Genomic DNA, 26,801 nt, shown 5'->3' with positions numbered 1-26,801 from the left:
CATAAAGTATGTACTTATTTAATAGAAGTACCTACTCAGTTATCACGGTATGTGATTTTCAATGCAATCTGTGTACTTAATTTAATTAAGTTCTCAACCATGAAAGAACTATGTAGGAATACATTAACATACATATTACGACAATGAAAAACAAAATAAGACAGTAGGCCATCGGTGTACAGTACTGTTTACTTACATCCTATTCTTCTGATATGCTGTTTTCTGCATACTAGAGTGTATGGATGTACATATATTAGAACACAGAGAGAAGTGTAATTTAATATCTCAGGTATGCTAATTTAGGCCACATCTGTCAAATAGTCTGGACACTGAAATGTAATATTCCAAAAATTTATTACAACAGCTCTAAGTTTATGCTTTTGTCCCTGAAAATTGAAGTGACAGCTTTTTGAATATGAAACTCACATCAACCTTTTACTTCACAGTGCAATTTATTAAATATGCCAAGTCAATGTCAAGTGCTTTTAGCCTTTCCCAAGTCTTGCAGCATCTGCAGATGTTCTTAATAAGGATTGAAAAAGCTGTTCTGGACAAGATCTACACGCAGTAGGTGTCCTTGGACTTCTGCCTGTTTACTTGGGAGGAAAAAAGTCCAGTTGTCAAACTAACGGACGTAATTGTGACAGGCGTAATGAATTATTGTTGTTCTGTTTTCGTCTGCAAATAACAAACTTACGTGTCAAGTATGCAGGTTAATAAAATCAGTTTCATGTGCTCTCTAACACGGAATATCAAGTCTCACCTCTCAAACGCTTGAATCGTGAAGCTTATCAGAGGTCTGTTGAGAATGGTGCAGAATTGTTTCGGTGTGGCCAGTCCCATTCTTTCCCCAGAGCCACCGGCGGGAAGAACTACAGCTACCGGGAAATCCACCGCCGCGCAACCGAGCCGGTCCGCGCTCCGCTCGGCGTCGCGTTCCAGCAGACAGCCGGGATCCAGAGGCCTGTCGGAGGAAGAACAGCGCTCCTGCTGCATTTCTGCAGCGTCCTAATAAACTCCTCGCTTGTGGCAGCCGTGTTCATGGGAAGAAGCTGTTAACAGACTTTCTGCATCGCCATTCGGCGGGTGAATTGAGCTATGTTTCGCGGCAGTAGTGTTGCAGCTTTCCCGCTGTTCCTCAGAGTGAGCCTGTTATCCACTCATCAAGACAATGCAGCAGCTGGGATCTCATCTCATTGTATAGCATAATTTAATGTGTTATAAAATGATATTCCGTATCAAAATACATGCACAACAGGTCAACATGTGAAATATAAACTGTATATTTTTTTATACAGTTTATATTTAAATACATTTAAATATTTTTTCAGGATTTATTTTCTAACTTTTACCGAATTATGGCACGCCGTTTTAACATGTATTTCTTTAACGTTCTTTAACTAGTATCTACTAATCATTAGCTACTAGTATGCCTAGTTACAAGCATTTTTTTAAATAGTAGTATTACAACAAGTTACTAGCTCTAAAATTGTTAATTGTACATTTATTTTGTCACTTTTTGTTATGTGTCAGAATGACTTCATAGTTCACTTTAAAATTAGACATCATGTTACTATTAATTAATTATACTAGGGTTTATTCGATTAATACTGGAAAACTGACTATTTAAATTGTTACAGTAAACTAAATAATAAATAGTACATGATTAATAGTCATTTCCATTTTATTGAAAAATAAACTATAAGCAATAGTAAAATGAGTTACTAATACACTTGCATGTGGTTACTAATTCAAAATAGAAGTTAACTAGTTTTAAATGGCTTGTCATAGAGTCTTTCTGTGATGACAGCTGATGATTGACAGTTGGTGAAAATGTAAATTATTAAATATTGCCTGTTAACACCACCTTGTCTTTATATGCCTGTTTGCACATGAAAGAGGCATTTAAAATTTTATTTTTAATTATTATTAATGATAATCTTAGTTCGATAATAATTTTCACTATTTTTACAAAGAATTTCCTCACCTGTTCTTTAGTTTATTTTATATAAACCATGTTTGTTATGCATGAAACAAAAATTAGGCATGTTAATATATTGATTTAATGGACCTTGTAGTTCAGTTAATAGGCATCATTTGGAGTTCAAAATGTCACCTCATGCAGATATAAATTATACTCAGACATTTTTAGATGTTTTAATTTTAATGCTTTTACACCATAATAGCCAATATGAGCATTGTCACTATAGTGCGATATCTTGTCCGAATAATGCTTGCACAAACTAAAAATGTTTCAAAGTTAGAGCAAAGTCAAGGCAAAATATATTACATCAGCTTATACGCTTATACGTGCAAAACAATCAATTACATAAACAATTGCATATGTATATGTACAGACATTTAATTTACATGTAGCTATGCATTTCCCGGGTTTGAGAACTGCTCTTATTGTCGCTGAACACAAAGACTTACAGTATATACCACAGCAAGTGATTACCACACACATCAGGCAGTGACGACAAAAACCATATTTGTAATGTAATATGCAGTTGTCATTGTCAGTCTCTTTGACGTTATTATGGACAGGTCTTCACTACTGGTTGCATGTTGATTGAGATTATATTGGTGATGATATTTAGTCTTTATTTTCTCTTCTTTCCAAAGACTGCAGTGGACATCTGGTTTCACAGTGAACTCAGAGCCCTGCACTTGCTCTCAAAGGCAGCACAAAGAAAGTTCAGTGCTCCTGTGAGCTGACGTCACAAGCTCTCTCGTTCATACTGAGTTCTTTTAAAAGGAAAAATCTCGCTCAGTCCGAGCACAGACTCATTTAGCTTTCCGTCCTGGTGCCCCCTTTGTTCTTTTGCTTTTTTATCTGGGTATGAGCGTATCCCTCAGACTTGACCCCCGATTCGTTATGCTGCCTCGTGTATCTTTTGCATTTGCAGGAGGTCACCACTGTGATCTTGTAGGTCCTGGTGCTGCCATCCTGACACTGGAGCTGAATCCGCTGGGTGCGGGTCTTGTCGTTCACGCAGCGCCAGTCCTGACTGTTTCGGCGGTTCCAGAACTTCCTACCATATCCGCCGATCCAGTTGGGCAGCATCTGAGCTGGAAGACACTGTCCTGTGCACACCAGTTCCTTAACAGGGTTTGTGCTGGTGCACTGGCCATCAGAGATGTACTTTGTGGATCGCAGCTCTCTGCAGCCGACTGGGATTCGTTCTGTAACACAAAGTGATAAACAACATTTAGCCAGATTTGCATATCAATATCAGATCAACTCAAGTCTTTTAAGATCTATGATAGGATTCACCTTGGTGCTGTTTCTTCACGGTTGGTGAGCAGACATAAACAACAGTGGTATGGATGATATGCTTGGTTTGCTTTACTTAAGCCCTTATCTGAACTGAGCGGAAATGGTTTAGCGTACAGATGAATGACGACTCTGAGCCTCTTATTTTCAGATTTCGCCGGTGCTGCTGGCTATACTGTCAGTATTGTTCTGCCTCAGAGAAGAGCCTCCTGTCAGCGTAACCCAAGCCAAAATCCATTCACACAGCAGCAACAAACCTCAGTTACAATGTGCCCCCCTCTCCATGACAGAACGTGATGAATGGGGATTGGAGGGACATTTTCTTTCTCCCCACTTCAAGTTACGGTCGTTCCAAAAACAAACACGGTTCCCCCTGGAGACTTCCTGAAAAGCTGAGCTGCACCTCCACTCTCCAGGTCTGACAAGATTCACTCAGAGGACATTGTGCTTGGCACTCTTTTATCTCTGCTGCTCGATGTGGTTGTGAGCCAAGAGACTGTGTAAACCATATAATTTCCATATGCATAGCTAACATGCATAGCTAACTTTCTCCTTATAAGATTGGAACATCCAATTAATTGCATATCATTAATACATTTCAATGTTAATTGAAATGGTGTTTCATGATTCATTACTGCTTAAAGTTTGCTGAAAAGTCAATAATAGTCTATTTAATGGTGGGTTTCACTGTGACAACATGCCCCATTACACATAAACATGTGTTAAATGACCTGTATCTATTTCCTGGGCAATTACAGTGGAAGATGGCCAAGTCTTCAACATATGTCTATACAGAAAATGGCCTTTAGAGACAAACTTCTGAAATAAATATTCACCAGAGTACAAAGTGTGATAACTAGCCCCAGTCTCCCCTACCATAATCACTATATGGATAAAATCACCTGTTCTGTTTGCTTTCTATTTTATGAATGAGCACATACTGTAAATATTAAAACATTTACTACACCTGATCAAAAACAAATAATGGAAACCAATATTTGGTTATAAGATAACTTTTAACTATTTTCAGGTTGCTAAAAATATATATAAAAAGTAGTAGCCTGCCATTTGTCCCTCAAAGAGCTGAATTTAACCCATAAAAGTTTGTTGTGTCTGTTTAAATTAATGTAGCCTATCTCGGTTGATTCAGTGAGGTTAAATAATACTTTTGACTTAAATTAGAAAATAGATCTTACCATTTGTTCAGCGTAATTGATATTACATCTATCAAGCGAAGACGTGTGAAGAAATTCAAACCAAACAAAATTCTCACTTTATATTGGGAATGTCAATAAAACATTTTATTTTAAATGTTAATTGTAAATGAAACGTAGCTTTAAACACAACGACTTAAATTAGAAAATAGATCTTACCATTTGTTCAGCGTAATTGATATTACATCTATCAAGCGAAGACGTGTGAAGAAATTCAAACCAAACAAAATTCTCACTTTATATTGGGAATGCCAATAAAACATTTTATTTTAAATGTTAATTGTAAATGAAACGTAGCTTTAAACACAATTTCTTAAGAAGAAAGACTGCAATATATGATTAATAAGCAATCTAGTGTCGTAAGTGGGGCGCATGAACTCACCTCTCTCGTGCGCTGTGAAGCCTCTTCCACCGGAGCGCGCGCGATTCAGAGACGCGTTGCTCTGAGCATCCTGCACGGGACTGGCCACATGAGAGTAGAAAATCTCCGTAGCATCGTTCTTCAAAGTCAGACCACTCCTTATTAAAAAGCAAAATAAAAACACGAAATTGCACGATTCGGGCGCGTTTATATACATGTTGATGTGAAATAACCCACAGCCTGTGGAGAGATGCTCCTTGAGTCTGAATGATTCTCACTCACTGTCTTGGGTTATATATATACAGTGTATATATACGCTCCCGCCTCCAGTTTTGGCAAAGGCTCAGGTGAGCGGAATGATAAAACAAGCGCAGTCAATCTCTCCCCTAAACCACACCCAGAGAAGCACTCGACCCTGTGAGGTGCTCCAACATCTGGAGTCAAATGAATGCGTACTGGACTCCCTGAGAGCCCCTAATTCACTTAGAGATGTGTTTGTGCTGTTAAACACTCAGCACTTTATGTAAGCAGACTTTGTCCATGCTTTTTTAAAAGGGTGTTGCAAGCATAATCTGCCCACAAAATATTTATTGTGAAAATTACTTACGAAAAGTGTCAAAGAAAACATTATTTCCTCATTTAAGCAGCAGTTAATCAACAATCAATCTGTCTGGCAAGTTGATTCGATCTGTTTACTAAAAATGAGGCGAAAACGACTGTGGCAAAGATGACAAGTTTGACTGATTGATTGATTAATTGATTGACTGATTGATTGATTGATAAACATACTAGCTATGACTACTTATTGAAGTGTGTATAACGCTTACTATTTACGGATAAGTGAAACAGCAGGCATTATTCCAATCCACACTAACCTTTTAAAACTGATCTATAATAGATAGATAGATAGATAGATAGTCACATGACCTCACTGCGTTTATCACTTGGCATACTGTAGTGACAACGACAGTTATCGTCTTGGAAATTTTGTAATAATAATAATAATAAAATACTTTTTGCCCTTAAAATAGCAAGTTAGTAAAGATATGTCCAGTACCTGAATATGTAAAATGCTATATCATGTAAAAATCTAATTAGTTGTATCGTAAATCAATGTAAACAATGCAAGCGCAAACAACCCTGCCACACACTTTTACTTCTCGTGGTGGAAGCCTAACACTATTTTAAGGAAAAGTGTGCCCTCTCATGGACGAGAAAAAAGAAGACTTTCAAAAAGTTTGAAAATGTCAACCGTGATAACACAACAGAACAGTGCATTACCGTCCCCGTGACGTTGTCAGCGTGCGCGATCAGAAGAATTCTCAGCAGTGATTGGCCATCAATCAAACAAGAGTGAAGTGTGTCTCCTAGCAACCGGCGAGTGTCGTCTTGTCTTTGTCTTGTTCAGACCAGCAGGCTCTAGTTCAGAATCAGACATGGAAATATACAAACAGGTAGACTGCACATTTCTATGGACTGCACTGTTCATTTCCACCATTGTTCACTTAGCGTCACTTATCTTTTTGTCTTCCCCCCACAGGAAAATGAGGACCCTTTGCCGAAGCGCCTGATTCAGCGTGACACAGATGTGACCCACCTTCATCTCATCAGAAGGTGTTTAGAAGAAAAATATAAATAATATATACATAAAGTTTTTAGATAATAAGATGTGGACCTGACCAGTGTTGGGAGTAACGCATTACAAAAGTAATTATTTACCAGTGTTATTTATGAATGTAATAATGCGATTTGTGCTTATGTTTTTTAACCTAAACTACAACGTAACATTCATGTAGACCTACATACCGGTATCTAAATATAATTTCATATATTTTATGCTATATAGACCTACCACGTTACCCTCCACTGGATGTAGAATGAGCAGCATTAAACTACATTTTGGCATTTTACAATACTTATGTGGATATTTTGGATGAAAGTAACTCAAAAGTAACTCAAAAGTAGTGTAATGCATTACAATTCAGAGACAGTAATATTGTAATGTAACTAATTACTTTCAAAAGACAGTAACTAGTAATATATAATGTATTACATTTTGGAAGTAACTTGCCCAACACTGGACCTGACACCTACATTTATGAAATGTATTATAATTTACAATATGCATAAAAAATACAAAATGTTTAATTTATGAACAATATTTTCTTTTCTTTTGTATATTCCCCTTTCGTTTTCCATCTGTTTTTAGAGGATTGACTTACATTCCTGATTTGTCAAGGTTCTCCATGCTGAGATGCGTGTGGCTTAACAATAACAAGGTTAGACTGACTAAAATTTTAATTTTACTGTCTCTTATGTGTGATTACTATAGTTTTTAAAGCTTAAAATAACGTTTAACACTAAAACTATGAAGCAGTTCATTAAGATGAGTAAAAACTACAAAGCTGCAATACACTTTCCATTAAAAAAACTGAATTTCGAAGATTTAAAAGAGTGACTTTACAGATCCAAGAGGTTTCCAGAGCTTCATTTAACTGCTGCTTGACAGAACTTTATCTACAGAACAATGGCATTCTCTCCATTTCAGGTCAGTTTGTGCTATAAATATGTTTTATATTTATTTATTTTTGTAGTTTCTAAGTTCGAACCTTTTTTCTGTCTGCACTCAGGGGCATTGAGACACCTGACATGTCTGCAAGTGCTGCTCCTATTCAATAATCAGATGAAGTGTCTGGAGGAGACCGTGTCAGAGCTGAAGAACATGCAGGAGCTCCACACTCTCTGTGAGAACCTGAGACCACCATCTCTCATTAAGTCCATCAACCATTGCATTCCCTAGTAAAGTAGCCTATAAATATTCCTTGAGATTTAAAAATTAAAATAGCAGTTGAGATTTTAAAAGCTCATTTTTACACCATTTGTACGACAAACAAAAACAAATATACAGTATCAGTATTCTAATGATTGAAGATTCTTTGCAGTATTTGTATTGGCAAAAAGTCATTTTAGATAAAAATGCATCTTCTTTTTCAGCTTTATATCTGAACCCCTTCACACAAGATCCCGAATATCGCCAATATGTGCTGCACCATTTGCCATCTGTGAGGTTTTTAGATAGAAAAGGTTGGCATCCATAATCATACGAACTTCCAATATTAGAATAATTCACCAAAAGTGATCAAAGATTTCAAAATGCTGTAAAAACGAATACCACATTGGCTAATTATGTGATTGGATAAACTAATTTGGGATCATTATCTATGTTGAAAACAGTTGTGCTGCTTACTATTTTGTTAAATGTTTGGGGTAAGATTTAAATCAATATATTAGAACGATTTCTAAAGGATCATGTGACACTGGAGACTGGAGTAATGATGCTGAAAATTCAGCTTTACCATCACAGGAATAAATTACATTTTACAATATATTAAAACAGAAAACAGCTATTTTAAATTGTAATAACATTTCAGAATATTACCGTTTTTATTGTGTAGTCTTGGTAAGCATAAGGGACTTCATTAAAAACATAAAAAGTCCTAATTATTCCAAACTTTTAAGCAGTGAGGTACTGTATAATTGGCAGAAGTGAAGCAGGAGGAAAGGAGACAGGCATTTAAGCTGTTCAGTGTAGAAAGACAGAGGGTGCTTGATACTATCGCCTTTGGCAGACGAGCACTACCGCCTCCTACAGGAAGAAAAGGGACCAACTCCATCACAAAACCAGTAGGTAAGCTAAGGTTCTCTAGTCTAACAGAAAACTATTAACTAAAATATCAAGTTACAGCATTTTAAGATTCATGAAATGTATCTAAAGGATTGTTTCATTGTTACAGGTCCTCATGGCTCAAGAAAGAGGTGTACAGAGTCAATGTCAAAGTAGAGTATTTTTCAAATATTTTTAATGTTTAAACTACAGCAAATGCATCACAGGAGCTGACTTTGTATGTTTTCTCTAGCAGTCATTCTGATGATCGAGAAAACCCATCAGTGCCCAAATCCATCATACAGTTCTCCATTATGAACTGGACCGGTACAAGCACGTCTCAGTGGAACCATCTAGATGACTCGAGCAAACCTGCGTCTGGTATACTCACTGTCAAACTTAGATGATTTCCAGACCTCTGCCTTCACTCTTGTTCGCACGATGGAACATTTGACAAGGCCAAGTGGTTTGAATCAATGAAAAACAGCTCATTCGTTGTCATTTCAAACTCAATAAACATTGTCACGACTAATGTGTTTTCTGAAATATTTGTACTGTGAGTGCTATCTAATATTTGACATGTGATCTATTAGTTTGTAACTTGCGGACAGAAAATCTATTTATTTGATTTGTGAAACCGTTTTACTGTATTTCAATATCAGGTATCTCCAAAAATACCTGTTGCATTCAGATAAATGCTACAGATTTATGAAAATTCACGTAAGCTGCTGCCATCTATTAATTTGATCCTTTTCCATAAGAACAAACTAAATATTTTAAGGCGTAGGTGTCAATGTCTTGCAGCAATATATTATAATATCTGTCCTAAAGCAAAACCTGCATCACACATAAGACTCTCAATACATGATTTTCACATACATAAACACATATATTTTTCCAACATAATGTAAAAAGATTATTTAAAACAATCAAACAAAAAGAAATCTACATTTTGTCACTTGTAGACCCTTCCCCCTGTGCATTTGTGTGGAAATGCTTTTGGTGGTTTTCTCCTACATTATGTGCTTTCAGAAGAGGATCCGGTATGAGAATTATGAAGAAACCTTCAGAACCTCTGGATCTGCTCTCTTTTGTCTTAGATGAGTCTTCAGTGAAGATGATGGTGGTGGTTGCTGGGTTGAAATGATTGATTCTTTGTGATTCATTCTGCAGTAACAGAGACTGTCTCCGAGTTAACATCTTGGGTTTGGTTATCTGAGGAGCTGGTGGTCTCACTCTGACGGACAGAGAGCTCCTCCATAGTGCCGGTCGTCTCCTCCAATGCTTGATCAGCCTCAGCTATGGAAGAGAAAGAGAGAGCTTAAATCATGTCAGCTATTTTAATCACACATATACATTTTTTTAAACGTTTTTGAAAGAAGACTTTTATGTTCACCAAGACTGTATTAATTTGATCAAAAATACAGGAAAAACTGTAATGTTGTAAAATTTAGAACTACAGTTTAAAATAACTGTTTTCTATTTTAATATACTTCAAAATATAATTTATTCCTGTGATGCAAAACTGAATTTTCAGCATCATTACTCCAGTCTTCAGTGTCACATGATCCTTCAGAAATTAGTCTAATTAGTCTATTCAAAAAATATTTCTTATTATTGTTGAAAACAGTTGTGCTGCTTAATATTTTTGTGGAAACGTTTTTTGTTTTTTTTGATGAATAGAAAGTTTCAAAACAGCATTTATTTGATACAGAAATCTTTTGTAACATAAATGTCTTTGTCACTTTTAATCAGTTTACTGCATCCTTACTGAATAAAAAAATCTTACTGACACCAAATACCAACAAGGTGGCATATATATATAATATTTCACCTCTTGATTAAGCCATCAAGTTTGTCCTGCCGCTCTTTCAGGAAAGAGCCACATTTCTGCAGCACACAGCTGAGGTAGTGCATCTTCATGGCCAACACCTCATTCATATCCTGCTGTTTGATGCACTTCTCACAGATCAGCTCCAGAACCTGGAAAACAAAGAGTTATTAACTGTGGTAAAGTTGGGTGAGATTTCAATTCAATTACTGTAAGTTTACTGTAATGAATCTCAACTCAGCTCTGAAATGTGCACTTAGCAGCATAATGCAGAACAAATGCAACTGACCTTCCGACACTTCTCAAGTGCTTCCACATCCATAAGCAGAGGGTTTTCTTTCACCAACATCACTATCTGCAGCCAAACCAATTAAAAGAACATCCAGTCTTAACAGTTTGATGATTTTTTAAATATTTTATAATGGTTTGATTATTTTTTATATTATAGTCATCAGGTTTAGAAAGACTATACTGCAGTATTTTAGCTTAAAAATATAGCTTTTTAAATTGTATTTATGAGCATTTCCACTTTTATTTTGATAGGACAGTAGAGATAGACAAAAAACAATGGGAGAGGGGAACAGGACTGGGAAAGGATCACGAGTCAGGACTCAAACTAGGGTCACCCGAGGCGTAGCTGCGCTATATGTGGTGCCCATATATACATGTGTGTGTGGATATGGTTCAGACAAAAAAAAGTACCTTTACAGGGTTGAGGTTGGTACTCATTATAATTTTGTGTAGCGGACCAGCACGTTTAGGAGGGAGTTTTGGTTCCTTTTCCAGCCCCTGTGGTTTTGTGTAGTAATCCAACCTCACCCGGGAGAAGAAGTTATTGATGACCGTCACACAGTCATGCTGCCCTGAAAAAAAAAAACTATATAAAAATACCTTACGTTCTCTCAAAATCTGACATACTACTGTTCAAAAGTTTGATTTGTCAGCAAGGATGCATTAAATTGATCTTAAGTGACAGTAACTCTATAATGTTACAAAAGATTTCTATTTCAAATAAATACTGTTCTTTTTATCTTTGTATTCAACAAAGAATCCTAAAAAAATTTATTATGGTTTCCACAAAAATATTAAACAGGACAACCGTTCAACATTACTAAGGCTGGAGTAATGGCTGCTGAAAATTCAGATTTATCATCGCAGGAATGAATTTTGTACTAAAATATATTCAAATAGAAAATCCACAATATTACTGTAATACTGTATTTCTGGTTAAATAAATGCAGCCTTATAAGAGCCTTGTTTCAAAATAGTTACAAATTACCAACCCCATACATTTGAACTGACCGGTAAAGCACACTGTTTTTCCCATAAGGCCATATCTTTGTCATACCTACAAAAGCAGCCATTTGTGCTGCCGTTCTGCCGACTGAGTTCACTGCATCCGTCTCAGCTCCAGCATCCAACATCATCCAGGTGATATCTGTCTTTCCTGTACAAAAGAGTGGACATGATTTACTGTCTTTTCATATTACTAGCATAAAAAAACTGTAAATTTAACAGTACAAACACCAAAAGCATTTAGCATCTGTGATCCAGACCTGAGAGTCCTGCAAACATGAGTGCGGTGTATCCATGTTCATGTTCATTGCAGTTGACGTTTGCTCCATGCTGCAGCAGCAGTTTGCACATGTCTGCCTTGCCCTTATACGCAGCGTGCATGAGAGGGGTCATGCCATACTGTAGAAGAAATGGAAAAAAGCAATATTCAGCAAAGCATTTATAATATTTTAAATATTAACGATGGGTACCTGATGGTGACCCTGACAACTCCCAAAAGCACTCAAAGCATTAACCTGTGAATATGAATTTTCAGCAAATTTTCTGTTCCTTTAAAGTCATCTTTCAGCATTTCAAGCAGAGAGTACACTCATATTTTATTGTGTGATGTTTTTATCATCTGTTTGGACTCTCATTCTGACGGCACCCATTCACTGAAGTGGATCTGTGAATTGTGAGCAAGTGATGTACATTTCTCCAAATCTGTTGAGATGAAGAATCAAACTCATCTATGTCTTGGATGGCCTGAGGGTGAGTACATTTTCAGCAATCTTTGACTTTTGGGTGAACAATTCCTTAAATCAAGTGAAAGAAAAAATATTCTAAACTGTTTATTTGCTATCCAGTAACTGGTTCATAATTTTTTATTAGTTTATTTGGTTTCTTTTCAGTTCCAACAGAAGGACTCGTAATGAAAGACAATCAATATCATTTCCAGGCAGCTGCTTTGAAAGCCTACAAGTGCCAGTGACATCTGATTTGGACCGGTCACTCTACCCAGCCTGTTTTCTATACAGAAGCTAAGCATTGTTTAAAAAGAACAAAGAACTACCACTAACAGAGTGATAAATTAAACCACATTTAAACCTCTTTATTAACATGCATAATGACACTTCATTTCCTTACCTTATCCAGACAGTTTACTCTGACATCTTTGGATCCAAGCAGTCTAGAGGCTTCTTGCACATTACCTATAAATGTTCAACCACAGTTATCAGACACTGACCAACCTTAATGTAAAGAATAACACATTAGACTGAGTCTCAATGCATATTTAATGCTAAACAATCATCATAGTATTTTGAGGAATTCAACACTAAGCAACACAAAAATATTGATGCTTAAATCATTTTAAACGACCTTTTACTGGTACGTATATGTATTTATCATATAATTGCATACCGTTACCTGTCATATACAGTTTTAACTGAATACATATGCAGGTTTTTGCATGCAACATATTAAGAATTCATTTAAAAAACAAACAGAGAATTGATTATGTATATTTATGTAACCATGGCGTGCAGATTTTGTAAACGAAGTCGTACCTGATAAAATGTGTTAATCTGCAGTTAGCCTGTTAGCATCATACTATCATTACCTGCAGCAATAACTTGAAGTAGCTCCTTCTCCGTGTCGGTCAGGTCTCCTTTCTTTGGTGCAGACATTATAATAGTCTAAGTGGCGCTTTTTGGTTTTAATAAACAATATATACGTTGACTGTGATGGATATGACAGCTCCGCTGTGCTGTGATTGATCCACTAACTAACTGCCTGCTCCCCTGGCACTGACGGGTTAACACGTTACCGTCGGCAAACGGACTGAACCAACTGCAACAAAAGACAGGGGCGTAATCACATAAAGTGTCGCTTTCCGTTGTGGTTTTAGGATTATTTTAAATATATATATATGGTAATATACAACTCTATTAACTCTTTAAAATACTAAATTTGTAAATGTGCTAAGTATGGGAGTAGTGAAAACAATTTTATTATATTTAACCATTTGTGTACCCCATCTGTTTGGTGGTGTTTCAGTCCCATGAAGTCTAGCACTTTCATTCTGTATATCAATATATTTTATTTTTTCAAAATAAGAGACATTTATGTAAGCGTGTCTCATACATACGCATCTTACTATAATTAGGGTTTGGATAAATTAAAATGATATTATTGAAAGATAGAGGTGTTAAATAATCCCACATTTAAAGTGATTGAAAATCATGGATTGTTCATATGAGATGACAAGTAACAAAAATATTATACCATACTTGACAAAAAAACTGACTTATTTGTATATTTAAAACTATACAAGAATCGTTCAGAATCCAAGAATTGGAAACCTGTAACAAAATGATTCACACGTTTGACTGAACAATTTGTCCACTGAGTCGGTTTAACCGGTTCTTGAGTGAACAACTGACAATGTAACTACCTTTGAATAGGTTCTTTCAAACGACCAGTTCGAAAGAACCGATTCGCCAGAATGAGTCGGACATCCTACCATGATTGCTTCACCTTGGAATAACAGTAGCCTACAAATGGAGACTTTGCTTATTTGCATACAGATAAAGAACGGACCAATGGCGTTAAACTTGTCTACCTGAGCAAATCCTAGACAACTTCTAGCTCCAGACGACTTGCCTCAGAGCGGAAAGTCCTACATAGAGGATATTGGCGGACTATGGTTTAAGTGTACACTAGATATTTCATCATGGCTTGTGGTGGGTTTGTTTGTTCCAAAACTTCTCTTTGTATCTTGAACCTTATTTATGTGGTAAGTGTTTTAACGGTTTACATACATTTACATACATACATACAGTCTTTAAGATTTGTTGTTATTCACATGAACAATACGTTTTGTCTTTATTTAAAAGTTTAACAGTTTGTTTTACATATATTCCTATTATTCATTACCATAACAACGCCAATAACAATATGTAAGTTCATTAAATTGTGCTGTAAATTGGAAAAACTAATGAGAATGTCTTTTTATACTGATATACATAATTGCCTTTTCTGAGCATCTACACTCCTTAAAGTGAAACCATCCATCTTTTCTTGTTTTCAGATGGTCAGTCTTCTAATGATTGGTGTTGCAGCATGGGGCAAATGGTTCGGACTGGTCTCTAGTTTCAGGGTGATGGCTGCTGTCATTGCTGTTGGATTGTTTCTCTTCGTCGTGGCCATTGTGGGATTGTGTGGAGCTGTGAAGCATCATCAAGTCCTCTTGTTCTTCGTATCCTTCCGAGTTACTCATTCAAGAAATTCTCTCCTTATCAATAACGTGTCTATATGAGGTTTATCTCTGTTCAACACAGTCAAACAGTCTTAGTTTGTAGTTTGGGCCCTAAACATGCATTTACCAGTTTTGCTGGCTTTCGTGTTTGAAAGGATTTCCTTTGTTATCAACAGCTTTTGAATTTTTTCCAAAATGATGGTGAAACAACCTTAACTGGTCTTTAGTACATGCTCATTCTCTTCATGGTATTCATGGTGCAGTTTTCAGTATCATGTGCCTGCTTGGCGATTAATAAAGAACAGCAGGTAATTATAGTTTGTAATACTTTGACACGGTGATACTGGTTTCCTCATTCCTGGGTTTTGAAATTCGAATGTTTTGTTCTCCTTCAGAACCTGCTCCTGGAGATAGGATGGAATAAGTCTGAATCAATGCAGGAGGATTTGGAAAGATCGCTGGATTGCTGTGACTTCCTTGAAGTTAACTACAATGAGAGCTGTGTCGCTGTAAGAACTATTATTCTGCTTTTCAATCCAAGATTAATGAATTACGAAGTGTCTTCTGCTACTTGAACTTAATGTGAAAAACATTATGCTTCTAGAAAAATAGTTGGTGAATGTGTTTATATAGTGAGCTTTGGTAAATATTTTATTTTTGTACACCAAGATGTTAGGTTCATTTATTATAAGGCTTCCATTTTATTTATAGTTCATAATTAAGTTACTCACTGTGGACAAAATGAAACATACTTCTACGATGATAACTGTCAGACTCTTTAACCTCTTGAGCAAATAGTCTGAGATGATCACCTGAGTATGAGATCATCTGGTTTATATGCAATGAACTAACATACAGTTTTATTGTGGTTGTAAAGATTATTTTTTTGCTTTATTTCTGTCTTCTCTTTGACATCAGACCTGTTTCAAGGATCAAACATGTCGACCATGTTCAGTTATAATCCAGGCCTATGCTGACGACGCTTTACAGTTTGTTGGAGGAGTCAGTCTGTTTTTCAGTTTTACAGAGGTGAGCAAACACTGGACATCATTTGTTTATGAAAACAGGTAAAATGAAACATGGAAATATTTAATCAAGCCGTTAACAGTTCAGTCAGTTTATTTAAGGTTTGGTGCTTGTTTCTTAGTTTTCTGTCAAGTTGAGATGTTAATAAATTCATTTTTATATTAATTTTGTTATATATCCTGTTTCAGATTCTGGGTGTCTGGTTAGCACATAGATACAGGAATCAGAAAGATCACCGGCAAAATCCTGGAGCTTTCATTTAAAGCACACACATATACAAGACTTTCAGCTATACTGAATTTTTGTTCTTGAATGGACTTTTTTTTTTAATTTATGATCTGTAGTTCCTTTTGATAACACTCCAATTTCTTGATTTTTGGGGGATAAAATAAACATTCTAAAATATTTATTTGTGGAACAGCCATTATGAGTTGCATCTTGGTGGAGTTCACAAATATTTATTGTCACCGATTATGCAAGTAGGTTGACTATGGCTTGAACTTTGTTCCCAATTGAACAACTCTTACAATGATAATGAGTTGCTAAATAATCATGCAATAAAATGAAAAATTAAAGAAATGAAAATTCATCTTTCATTTTTGTTAATAAATCAAACTAGAAAACCTTTATAAGGAACCAAAAAACATTTCCAGCTTCTTAAATCAAACAATAGGCCTATAGTTATTGCATTGAGCTCAGACAAAAAACTTGGGTGTAGTAAAACTACACCCAACCCACTTCCACATCATCCTGATCAGGATGTGACCAGGAAAGTCTACATCATCTGTTTGCATTCCACATATTAGCCACAATGATAATGAGTTGCTAAATAATCATGCAATAAAATGAAAAATTAAAGAAATGAAAATTCATCTTTCATTTTTGTTAATAAATCAAACTAGAAAACCTTTATAAGGAACCAAAAAACATTTCCAGCTTCTTAAATCAAACAATAGGCCTATAGTTATTGCATTGAGCTCAGACAAAAAACTTCACATCATCCTGATCAGGATGTGACCAGGAAAGTCTACATCGTCTGTTTGCATTCCACATATTAGCCAATGGTGTGGCTCAGCCTCTAGGTTGTCCAGCCGGTTTAGCACAGATGCATTCATTGAGATCTTGTTCTGCCCTCCACTGGTTGCAGTGAAAACATACCAATCATACTCACCTGCATATTTACATGGATATGGATCACAATAAACCACCTGCCTGTGATTTGACATCTTTGCATTTTATTTCAATGGCAGATTATGATTTTTGTATTTTCATTTGCGTATAGAGATTTATGTAATACTATACTGGTACAACATAAGTTATTGATTCAGTTTTAAGTAGATTCTTTAGGTCATTTTAAGCATGTAAAAATACTATTAAATATATTATTAAATGTAAAACAAACAAGCAACATGTTTGCACCAGCTTTTTGTTCTAAATGTTGTAAATGTACATTTAAAATGTAAAATAGCACATACTGTCTTCAGCTATAAACCACACATCTGGTATTATGTGACAGAATCTGCAAATAAACATATAATGTATGCAGAGCCTTAAACATACTTAGATTTGCGAAAAATAATAGAGAGAGCTACAGTAGTAAAAGGGATTTTGCTTCATTGACTCGAATAATTTTATTTAGTTCAACAAAAAGATTCAGTTGGGAACGCTTTCTGTACATCAATACACCAGTAGGTGGCGACTAGCCTTTTTTCACATTTTATAGTGGTGCAAAGTATAATGTAAATAAAAGTATAATCTAGACCTATAACAACCCAGCCACAACACATAATTGCGAATAACATGCCTTACCTTAACACAGAATCGACCACAGAGTCCAGCGTTTATATTTTTTCTACGAATCTTTGAGTTAACATGTACTAAACATGAGTGGAATTTGCACCGCAGCGCCCCCACACCTTGATGCTCATGACAAGAATAGCATGTATAGTTATCTTTATTGAAGTGAATTAGGTTTAAATCGCCGTCATGCATGAATGAATATTTTTGCAATTTTACACATAATAATCCACGATGATCACATTACACAAAACTGAAAATGCACGTCAAAATAACACATTGTCAATATTTTTTGAGACCCCCCAAAATTTCACAAATCACGTTTTCAGGGGAGCCCATGTCTTATTAAGGGGAGCCGAGCTCCCCCGTAGTTCGCACCCTGCCTTCACTTTTAAAGAGTTGAGAAAATTAGAATTGACTCTTGGAATCGACTCAGTGGATCGGAGTCATTATAACAGATCTAGATTTCATTAAATGAGCGTGCGACCATCAACGCAAAATGACGCCAACCACAACACAGAGAGACTTGGCATCCTCCAGCGGTTGAATCATGTCGTTTCATGTTCGAAACCACATAATCCATTGTCCGTTCTCTTAAACAACTGAAGTTTATCTTTGCCTAAACTGAAGCCAGATGAACCTGCCATGAATACTTAGCAGCGTTCATCAATGATAAAGCCTGACGTCTCAATAAAATCCCTGAGCATCTTTTCAAAACTATCCAAAGCTTCATTCGAATTGGAAAGAAAAATCAAGGCTCTTTCTTCATCAATGGCTGACTTTATGGTTTCTTCTTGAACTTTAGGCCCCAAAAACATGTTCTCGCAGTTAATGGAGTTAATCAGAGGAAGAAGGCAGATGCTTACTAGTAAAGGAGTCAGTGGACATCCCACCCTCAAGCCTTGTGATCTGTGATCTGCTATCAAAAACAGCTTCAACACGGATCTAAACCGGTCAGGTAGGTTCACAGACTTTAAGCTGTTAAACAAATATGGCCATTTCAGTGCACCTGGATCTAGTTTTAATGAAATAATCAGCACTGGGATTTTATCACTGACGCCGTCTAGAACAGAAATGTGTGGTTTGCTTTGATCTGGATTTAAAATATGTTCAATAACACTCTTCAACCTCTCTGCCAGAATCAAAGCCAGAATTTTATAATCCACATTCATTATTGTAATCGGACTGAAGCGATATTGAATATCATAGCTGTAAGTATGATCATTTTTGCCTTGGCTCAATGATTCAAAAACTGTTTGTTTAATTGGCTTGAGGTCAAATATTTGGTTGAAAAATGCTTGTAAGAGGTCAATAATTTTACAAGCATAACATTTATAGAAATGTACTGCTAGTCCATCTGATGTTAGATTCTCAGACTGAGGCAAGGACAGTATAGCATCCAGAATCTCTTTTCTCGAAACAGGTTCACTTAGAACGGTAATCAGGGTGGATTTTATGTCTTCGAATCTCTCAGTTTGGTGCAAATGATTCAAGAAGTTCAGAAGACTCTGGGATGAAGTATTTGGTGTATGAAGAACCTCAATGGATGATTCTGAACTTGGACAACCTTAAAAAGAAATTATGATGTCAAAACAAATATTAAACAATTTTACAAAAAACAAGAGCAGGAAAAGAAAAGCTCTACCTCTTTGGTCCATCTCTTGAGGAAGTTCAATCATCTCTGAATGTCTTGATCTTTGTCTTTGAAAAACTATTGCCTCACATACAAGTCTGACTTTCACTCCTGGCCACATGTATTCATTCCTTTTGGTATTTATTTGTGAAATTTTCTTTATTATGCTTGAAAGTTGTTGCATACATGCTTTATCTTCAAGGAGATACGAATCGGAAACTGCCATTTTGGTCCATCCGTCTGAATCTGAATTGACACTGGGGTGTGATCAGAAACGTACTCTTCTTTATCCGAATACATTGGTCTCTTGTGAATGTTACAGGCAATTACACTAGTTAAATTGTGAGTTTGCAAAAAGAAGTAGTCCAATCTCGACTGACCGTTCCCATTGAAATACGTAAAGCTTTTTGCTTCTGGGTAAAGACACCGCCAGACATCCACCAAGCTTAAGTTTTCCAAAAAACATTGGAGAGCATTGAAAGTCTTTCTGTGACTTCGGTTTCGTAAATGTGAGGTTTTGTCAAGGTCAGCGTCCATGACTGTGTTAAAATCCCCACCGACCACCAGAAGTGCAGAATGTGGGATGTAGGCTGAAATTTGTGTAAAATCGGTCAGCTTAAGTTTTTCGTCATTTGAGTTATACACATTGATAAATATGAAATCATGCCCCCAAATTTGACATGAGATTATTATGAATCTTCCCTTTTCATCGCAATTGACATTGAAACCACCACATCTGAGGTTGTTTTTGAAAAGTACGGCCACCCCTCGTGAACTTCCTTTAAATACGGTGAATGCCGCCATGTAATCGCATTCTAAATCTTGAATTTTGATGCTCCCAGTTGAGTAGATTCTATCTGGACCTACATGAGTTTCTTGAAGAAAGACCACATCAGCCTTTAGAAGACTTATATGATGAAGCACCTCAGACCTTTTGCGGTTAAAGCCGTTTACATTCCATGAAAGAATCGTTAATATTCGCTGATCTTCATTACTGTCTGTCATCCTGATATAATCACTTTTAAAATGTTCAAAAAAGTTGAAAAAGTTCAAACAAGGTTTTCCGAATTTTCACTTTCATAAATAAATGGGTTGGTGTACCTAAAACAATGCAACAAAACATTTTTTAAATTGCAGAAGTGTTTTACAAAACCTGAAGAACTGGATTTTCAGAAAACAAACATATATACACTTGCACAGAATCTTGCTTGTTGCTTCATAAGTACTGCCCTGGACAAGTTATTTCACATAACAGATGTATACATATAATCTACAAGATAAAATGATAGCTAAATTAAAATAAACACTTTTTCAATACGATGATCTGGGTAAATATATTATATATATATATATATACGCACACACACACCAGGAGGTTCAAAATTATATATTACAAGTTAAATAATAGTTTTAACGTTTATACATTTTTTACATTTTGCCCCTGTAAATTACTTTTCCAATGCAAATTATGAAATTAAAAGTAACTGCGATGTATAATTAAACTTGTAACCTTGTCAATTATTTGAACACTGAATTAAAAACTAAAAATATTAACTTTAACTTTAATTTAATACTTTTTGAAAATTGAATTAAATTAAATTACATTAATTTAAAATGTTAATATATTAAATGCTTACCACTTTAACCCTCATGTGGTGTTCGGGTCCTTTTTGCATGGAGAAGATTTTATTTTTCCCGAAAATACTAGATAATGTTATTGCATTGGACTGAAATTTTTTTGTGATCTTTCCCATTCACTCTGAATGGCCAGTCATTTTTGACCGGGAACAACACAACACACTTTGTGCCATTTTGTACAAAATAAAAGCCTTTCAAATAATATAGCATAATGAGTGATTTATAAGCAATTTTTTGAGGCCGGGTCATTTTTGCCCAGGAACATCACAAGTGTTATAGGGTTTTGAACACAACTAGCATCCTAAACTTATCCGAGATGTTTTTCTTGGCAGAAACATGGACTAGCATTACATACACTATCTCTTCCTTTTTTCTCACAACACACATGCAAATGAACGTTATTACATCATTAACGTCGTCACATTTTAACTCCCCATCTACTTCAACGACATGGTAGATTGGTTCCTGTTCTCAAAGTAAATAATGGTTTAAAGGTGATGTGCGAGTTCTTCCTCCTCCTTTACTTATTTATATCACAGTTTCACAGATGTACACAGACATAAGGAATGTAGGCAACCCAGATTTGCTAGTTTGTATTTTGGTTGTAATAAAAGGTAAAATAAGAATGAATTGTGTTAGCATTTACTCCAATTCACTTGTATGAGTATTTGCAAGTCAAAGTAGGCAAAGAGTTTAATGCAAATGGCTTCTACAATATGTCATGGTTTTGCTTTGGAGAGAAAGTCTGCCAAAATGCACCTACCTAAATTTCCTCCTGGACTTCAGGTCCAAGAAGTATTTTCTCATAGTTCATGAAGTAAATCACAGGTAGCAGACAGATAAGACACCTCCCTTTAAGGCCACAGCCAAACTACCTGCAGCAGCTGAACTAATGATTTAAATCTGTCAAGACGCGTTCATTGCCTTTAATGTGGAGCTGGATCTAAAGCAACAATCAGCAGTGGGAGTGACCAGCTATCAGCATCTGAGATAGAACACAAAGGATGATGACAAGCAGAAGAGGTATTTCAGAAAATATAAAGATATGTATAGCCAGTGTCATGGTCTTCTGTCATACAAATGCTCAAAAATTCAGCAAAAAACAAAAAAAAGATGTCCCTTTTTCAGGATACTGTATTCTAAAGATAATTTTATAAAATTAAAATAATCTTTACAGATCTTTATCGGAAAGGGTTTACATCACTTGCTCACCGTGGATCCTCTGCCGTTTTTGGATGCAGTCAGAATGAGCCAAAACAGCTGATAAAAATATCACAATAATCCACAAGTAACACATGACTCCAGTCCATCAATTAACATCATGTGAGAAAAGCTGCATGTTTGTAAGGAAAATTAGATGGCATCTGAGTTTAAACACAATAGATTGTTACTCCCTGTCTGGGGAAAAGGGTGTAACATGAAAGGACTTTCATAGATAAAAGTGCAAATAACAATGAGTTTATTTTAATTTGGGAATTTGAGTTCGGGGGCCGACCAGGCCAAATAAACAAAACTTGTCTTGTTTTTAACCCTCTATCTTACTCTATTAAAGCTAAAGAAAAGAAAATACAGTGTACTAACCTGCCTACAGCCATCTGGGGGCCCTTAGCAAAACTTTGTCAGGGGGCCTATCAGTGCATTCATAATACCCTCTGTGGTAGAATTACACACCCGACTTAAGATAAGATCAAGATGGCGCCACCCAAGTTTACATTTGAACTTTTTTAGTTAGGGCCCAAGCCCAAAGGGGCAAAGGGCCCTATTGTTTTGCTTAGGATTCTTGTTTGTTTTTATTATTAGGGCCCAAGCCACTAAGGCACAGGGCCCTATTAAACCCTAAGGGTTTTTTTTTTTTCAATCTTCCAGGGGTTTTGGGGGGCCTTAGGTACTCAAAAACTCTTGAAAATTGGCACACACGTTGGAATCTGCGGCCATTAGGATGCCGCAGAGGCTGGAACCCGGGCGTGGCAAAGGGGCTCTACGGTGCCCCCCGGAACACAGTCAGAAAACTTGATGTATATCTCACACATACTTGCAGCTATTTATATGAAACTCGGTACACATAGATCTCATTGAGCCGAACAACTTTCGCACTGTTGACTGTCAGTTAATAAACATATGGCAGAATATCAGAATATCACATATCACATACACATGAGAAGAGATGATGCCAACCCCTCAGATGACCTCAGATGATGCCAACCCTGAAACAACATACAGAACTACCACATTTTGCTATAAGTTTGATTGCATCATATAATAATTGCTGTTAATAGTGTTCATCGTCTGTTTGATTACGTCTTTAATTGATTTTTCCTTACATTTCTGCCATATGTACATTAACTGACATTCACCACTGATAAGCTACCACTAAATATTGTAGAAACTTCATTTGCTGTAAAGTTGCTTTGCAATGATTTGTATCGTGAAAAGCGCTGTACAAATAAACTTGAATTGAATTGAATTGAAAATCAGTATTAATGATAGATAGACACTGGCAAAAGCTCATAAAAAGACGTGGAAGAGGCGCTCTATAGCGCCACCTTTTGACAAAACTTGGGGGGTTAGTTTTAGCTACAGTCACCAAACTTGGGACATATATTGTTCTCATCAAGCTGAACAACTTTCTAATTTACAGTCATTATTAGCAACGACCAACAGGAAGTCCGCTATTTTGATTTGAATGTGGATTTTTTGGAAAAATATGGCTGTGGAATTTTGCATACTCCGTCCAGGAGAATCAAGTAATTCACACGACACTTTGTCTACATGATGCCAAGATACTGAAGATACTAAATTGCGAACAGATATTGGATATCTTGAACGGTGTTGCCATGGCGATTTATTAAAGTAACAGTAAAAAAAGATAGCAGTAATTTTCTTATATCTTTAAAGTGCAGCTTCCAAACACTTCAAAACTTTTTACATACAGAGAACAAGTCATTCTGAGGAAACATGTTTAGTTTCATGAATTTACAAAGCTCTATGGATAACAAAATTAAAAAACTATCAGACATCTGATCTTATTCTGCCTCTGTGTGTGTGTGTGGTGAGTGGGTGGTGGGTGGTGGGTGTGAGTGAAGGGGTGAGAGAGAGAGAGAGACTTTTAAACATCTCTTTATTCACCAGAAAAAATGAATCAGTACATTTTTTTGTGTGTTGTGTTACAGCTTAAGAAATCTCCTTATCCTAAGGCCTTATCCTTTTCTGTCAGTTTTAGGGACAAAAAGGTCCTAGAACCAGTTAATTTGTAGGGCACTGACAATATAATTTTATACAATTAGGTTAATAATTATGTTAATTACAACATAAAAAGATCTAAAGATACAAACACGTGGACTTGTACATTTTTGTGCTGCAAATAATAATTTGACTCATTTGATACTGACCTATGACATCCTGTGACATGACATTCATCAGAATTTTATTATCTTTTGAATGTTTTAATCTTTTTGAATTCTGAATTTTATTATCTTTAAAGTGCATTATCCAAACTCTTCAAAACGTTTTACATATAGAGAACAAGTCATTCGTATGAAACATGCTTAGTTTCATATATTTAAATTGCTCAGGGGAGTGACAGAAAATGAAAAACTGTCAAACAGTTCAGCTCACAGATGAAGACTAAGCTGTAATGCAGGCAAAAATATTTCACAAATGCTTATAGATCAATAAAATTGTTAAAAAATGCTTATAAATAATTAAAGGGTTGGTAACACTACAATAATGTCTCATTTGTTAACATTGTTAAATGCATTAACTGACAAGAACTATCAATGAACAATATATTTTTACAGCATTTATTAATGGTTGTTGATGTTAATCAAAATGTTCATGTTAATTCACATTGCATTAACTAATTGTGATGAGAGGGGCGGGGCCGAGAGCCGTGGTAACGGAGCGAGGCCGGTGGAGTAAATGCTAATGCGCGACACCTGCGCAACTCACCGGTCTCGAGTCCCACGGAGGAGCTCCGGAAGGATAAAAGGAGGAGTGACGACAGTGTTGGACGAGAAAGGACCAGGCCTGGATTTAATTTTGTGTTTTGGTTCTGTTTGTGCTATTTTGTGTTTATTTTATTATTAAAGTTTTGTTTGAACGTTCGCCGGTTCCCGCCTCCTCCTTCCCGATCTACAAACGTTGTTACACTAATGTTAACAGATAAAACTTTAAATGATAAAAATGTTTTAGTTTTGAAGTTAATATTACCTAGCATTATTAAATGTTATATAATTATTGTTCATGTTAATTAATATAGTTAATGTTGACAACTGAAACCTTATTGTAAAGTGTTACCAAAGTTTTATATATTGTTGTTTGTGTGTGTGTGTTTTACAGTCTTGATGGTTTGGATTAACCCTTTAGTTGCTGTATCCCTTAAAACCAGCCTGCCAGAGGGTTACTGTGAATGCATGTGCCTGCTGGGCACCATTTTCCTGATGCCTACGGGGTGGCGTTTGCGCTGATGGCTTGGGCCCGTCATCGCTGCTTGCAGCTATATTTATTTTTGTATTTCTTTTGGCACTTTGTATTTTTCTTTTTGAATGTATGTTTGTATGCACTATGGACATCAAAATCACTGAGTTTGTTCTGCTTTTTCGGACTTTGGTACAGTCATGTTTGAGAACTGGGGTCCGTTCTTTGTACCTCGCTTAATACATCTGAGATGATTTGAAAGATTCCAGATCTAGTGATCGTTATAACTGATCTCTGGCTAATTTGGTTCTTTAAACGAATTTGCGGATGTAGAAGAGTTTAATTAATCAAAATATAAATTATTCAAGTATAATCAATGTGAATATAGCCATTTATGTATTAAATTATACAACTATTATAATCATGTGTATTTGCCTGCATGTATAGAAATCTGTATGAGAATGGAATGTGCAGACATATGGTGAAGCATATGATGGGGCCCTTACTTTCACGGAACATAAAATTAAGGCCTCCTGACTGCATCGTGGTCCCATAACAAATATGTATGAAATGTATTGAACACGCCTAGAGAAAAACTGTAAAAAGAGGGTACAGAAAAAGATTCTGGAGATTCTCTGCAGAGACTCTTGACTGAATTATCTCTAAAAAAGTCTATTTTTCTGGCATCAAAACCCCAAGACTTCGAGAGTGATTCTTCATAGAAAAAACAGGAACTACCACACGGATTTGATTAAAATATTTAGATTAGATTGTCTAAGATTAGTGCGTGTTCTCGTGTTCCCCGAAAAGGGCAGATGTATCGATACTCTAAACCACGATCAGCAATGCAGCGATTGGCTGGTGGCAAGACCGCAACATAATGACACCATATAATTAAAAAAGACACCTGACGAAAAAACTTGACAAATTTCTGGAAACAGCCAAGCGAACAAAACTACATAATAATAATAGATAAATGAAATGTGCACTGTTTTTATTTTTATTTTTTTTATCCTGCGCTCCATCAAGCCACTCCCATAATAGCTGTCAGCACTCAAATGAATGCACAGCTCAGATTAACTGTATAGCATGCGTGTAAGACTCCAATACAATTATAAAATAATTATTTCATCACGAATACATTAAGTCTAAACATGATGGGAGAAGACTGAACTGTCATGCATGCCTGACTGTGTCTATAGTGTTATAGATGATGACTACACAACATTACAAAAAAATTTATAAATTTTTTAATTATTATTATTGTAAATTACTGTCCCTGGATCAGTAGGGTACTCTTCTAATAAAGTAGCAGTGGCTGGGACAGATTTTAAGTATCAGTTCTGCTTACAAAGATGTGATCTAATCCTGTTTACATGAAATAAGCCTGCTCCCGAGCAGGTTTAAGCT

General features: G+C 36.0%; 5 protein-coding genes across 5 annotated transcripts in view; 2 read left to right on the top strand and 3 right to left on the bottom strand.

Annotated features, from left to right (window-relative positions):
* The window catches only part of LOC107752635 (isoprenoid synthase domain-containing protein-like), a 48,103-nt gene extending 46,805 nt beyond the window's left edge, over positions 1–1,298 (bottom strand). Inside the window, exon 1 of the mRNA XM_016568661.1 lies at positions 764–1,298. Coding sequence (XP_016424147.1) covers positions 764–996 — 233 coding nt within the window. The 5' untranslated portion in view covers positions 997–1,298. The remainder of the gene's footprint in view (positions 1–763) is intronic.
* A 1,019-nt stretch (positions 1,299–2,317) lies between these two features.
* Positions 2,318–5,118, bottom strand: sostdc1a (sclerostin domain containing 1a). The gene is made up of 2 exons (XM_016568144.1): positions 4,874–5,118; positions 2,318–3,186 (listed from the first exon to the last, which is right to left on the bottom strand). Exons 1-2 carry the CDS (start codon positions 5,067–5,069, stop codon positions 2,792–2,794), a joined length of 591 nt encoding a protein of 196 aa, XP_016423630.1. The 5' UTR covers positions 5,070–5,118; the 3' UTR covers positions 2,318–2,791.
* Positions 5,119–6,288: 1,170 nt separating this feature from the next.
* Positions 6,289–8,923, top strand: lrrc72 (leucine rich repeat containing 72). The gene is made up of 6 exons (XM_016568651.1): positions 6,289–6,306; positions 6,393–6,466; positions 7,062–7,131; positions 7,319–7,400; positions 7,483–7,651; positions 8,770–8,923. Exons 1-6 carry the CDS (start codon positions 6,289–6,291, stop codon positions 8,921–8,923), a joined length of 567 nt encoding a protein of 188 aa, XP_016424137.1.
* A 1,423-nt stretch (positions 8,924–10,346) lies between these two features.
* On the bottom strand, positions 10,347–13,493 carry LOC107752621 (ankyrin repeat and MYND domain-containing protein 2-like). Its single transcript, XM_016568638.1, has 7 exons — positions 13,244–13,493; positions 12,769–12,833; positions 11,904–12,042; positions 11,696–11,794; positions 11,050–11,210; positions 10,637–10,702; positions 10,347–10,499 (listed from the first exon to the last, which is right to left on the bottom strand). Exons 1-7 carry the CDS (start codon positions 13,308–13,310, stop codon positions 10,347–10,349), a joined length of 750 nt encoding a protein of 249 aa, XP_016424124.1. The 5' UTR covers positions 13,311–13,493.
* Positions 13,494–14,164: 671 nt separating this feature from the next.
* Positions 14,165–16,458, top strand: LOC107752827 (tetraspanin-13-like). Its single transcript, XM_016568892.1, has 6 exons — positions 14,165–14,419; positions 14,714–14,881; positions 15,109–15,189; positions 15,277–15,390; positions 15,800–15,910; positions 16,096–16,458. Exons 1-6 carry the CDS (start codon positions 14,357–14,359, stop codon positions 16,168–16,170), a joined length of 612 nt encoding a protein of 203 aa, XP_016424378.1. The 5' UTR covers positions 14,165–14,356; the 3' UTR covers positions 16,171–16,458.
* Positions 16,459–26,801: the final 10,343 nt, after the last annotated feature.

The sequence above is a fragment of the Sinocyclocheilus rhinocerous genome, unplaced genomic scaffold (genome assembly GCF_001515625.1).
Source record: "Sinocyclocheilus rhinocerous isolate Xijiao unplaced genomic scaffold, SAMN03320098_v1.1 scaffold1965, whole genome shotgun sequence".
Taxonomy (NCBI): domain Eukaryota; kingdom Metazoa; phylum Chordata; class Actinopteri; order Cypriniformes; family Cyprinidae; genus Sinocyclocheilus; species Sinocyclocheilus rhinocerous.
The sequence above is the reverse complement of the archived record's forward strand: the minus strand, read 5'-3'. Positions and strand labels throughout refer to the sequence as shown.

Excerpts from the sequence above, each read along its gene's own strand:
- lrrc72 (XM_016568651.1), top strand. Across the intron at positions 6,467-7,061 it reads CACCTTCATCTCATCAGAAG|AGGATTGACTTACATTCCTG; the intron begins GTGTTTAGAAGA and ends ATCTGTTTTTAG. Across the intron at positions 7,652-8,769 it reads ATCAACCATTGCATTCCCTA|CAGTCATTCTGATGATCGAG; the intron begins GTAAAGTAGCCT and ends TGTTTTCTCTAG.
- sostdc1a (XM_016568144.1), bottom strand. The coding sequence starts at position 5,069 with ATGTATATAAACGCGCCCGAATCGTGCAATTTCGTGTTTTTATTTTGC. Across the intron at positions 3,187-4,873 it reads CTTCACAGCGCACGAGAGAG|AACGAATCCCAGTCGGCTGC; the intron begins GTGAGTTCATGC and ends TTTGTGTTACAG.
- LOC107752827 (XM_016568892.1), top strand. The coding sequence starts at position 14,357 with ATGGCTTGTGGTGGGTTTGTTTGTTCCAAAACTTCTCTTTGTATCTTG. Across the intron at positions 14,420-14,713 it reads TCTTGAACCTTATTTATGTG|ATGGTCAGTCTTCTAATGAT; the intron begins GTAAGTGTTTTA and ends TCTTGTTTTCAG. Across the intron at positions 15,391-15,799 it reads ACAATGAGAGCTGTGTCGCT|ACCTGTTTCAAGGATCAAAC; the intron begins GTAAGAACTATT and ends CTTTGACATCAG.
- LOC107752621 (XM_016568638.1), bottom strand. The coding sequence starts at position 13,310 with ATGTCTGCACCAAAGAAAGGAGACCTGACCGACACGGAGAAGGAGCTA. Across the intron at positions 10,703-11,049 it reads CCAACCTCAACCCTGTAAAG|ATAGTGATGTTGGTGAAAGA; the intron begins GTACTTTTTTTT and ends GTTTGGCTGCAG. Across the intron at positions 10,500-10,636 it reads CACTTGAGAAGTGTCGGAAG|GTTCTGGAGCTGATCTGTGA; the intron begins GTCAGTTGCATT and ends TTTGTTTTCCAG.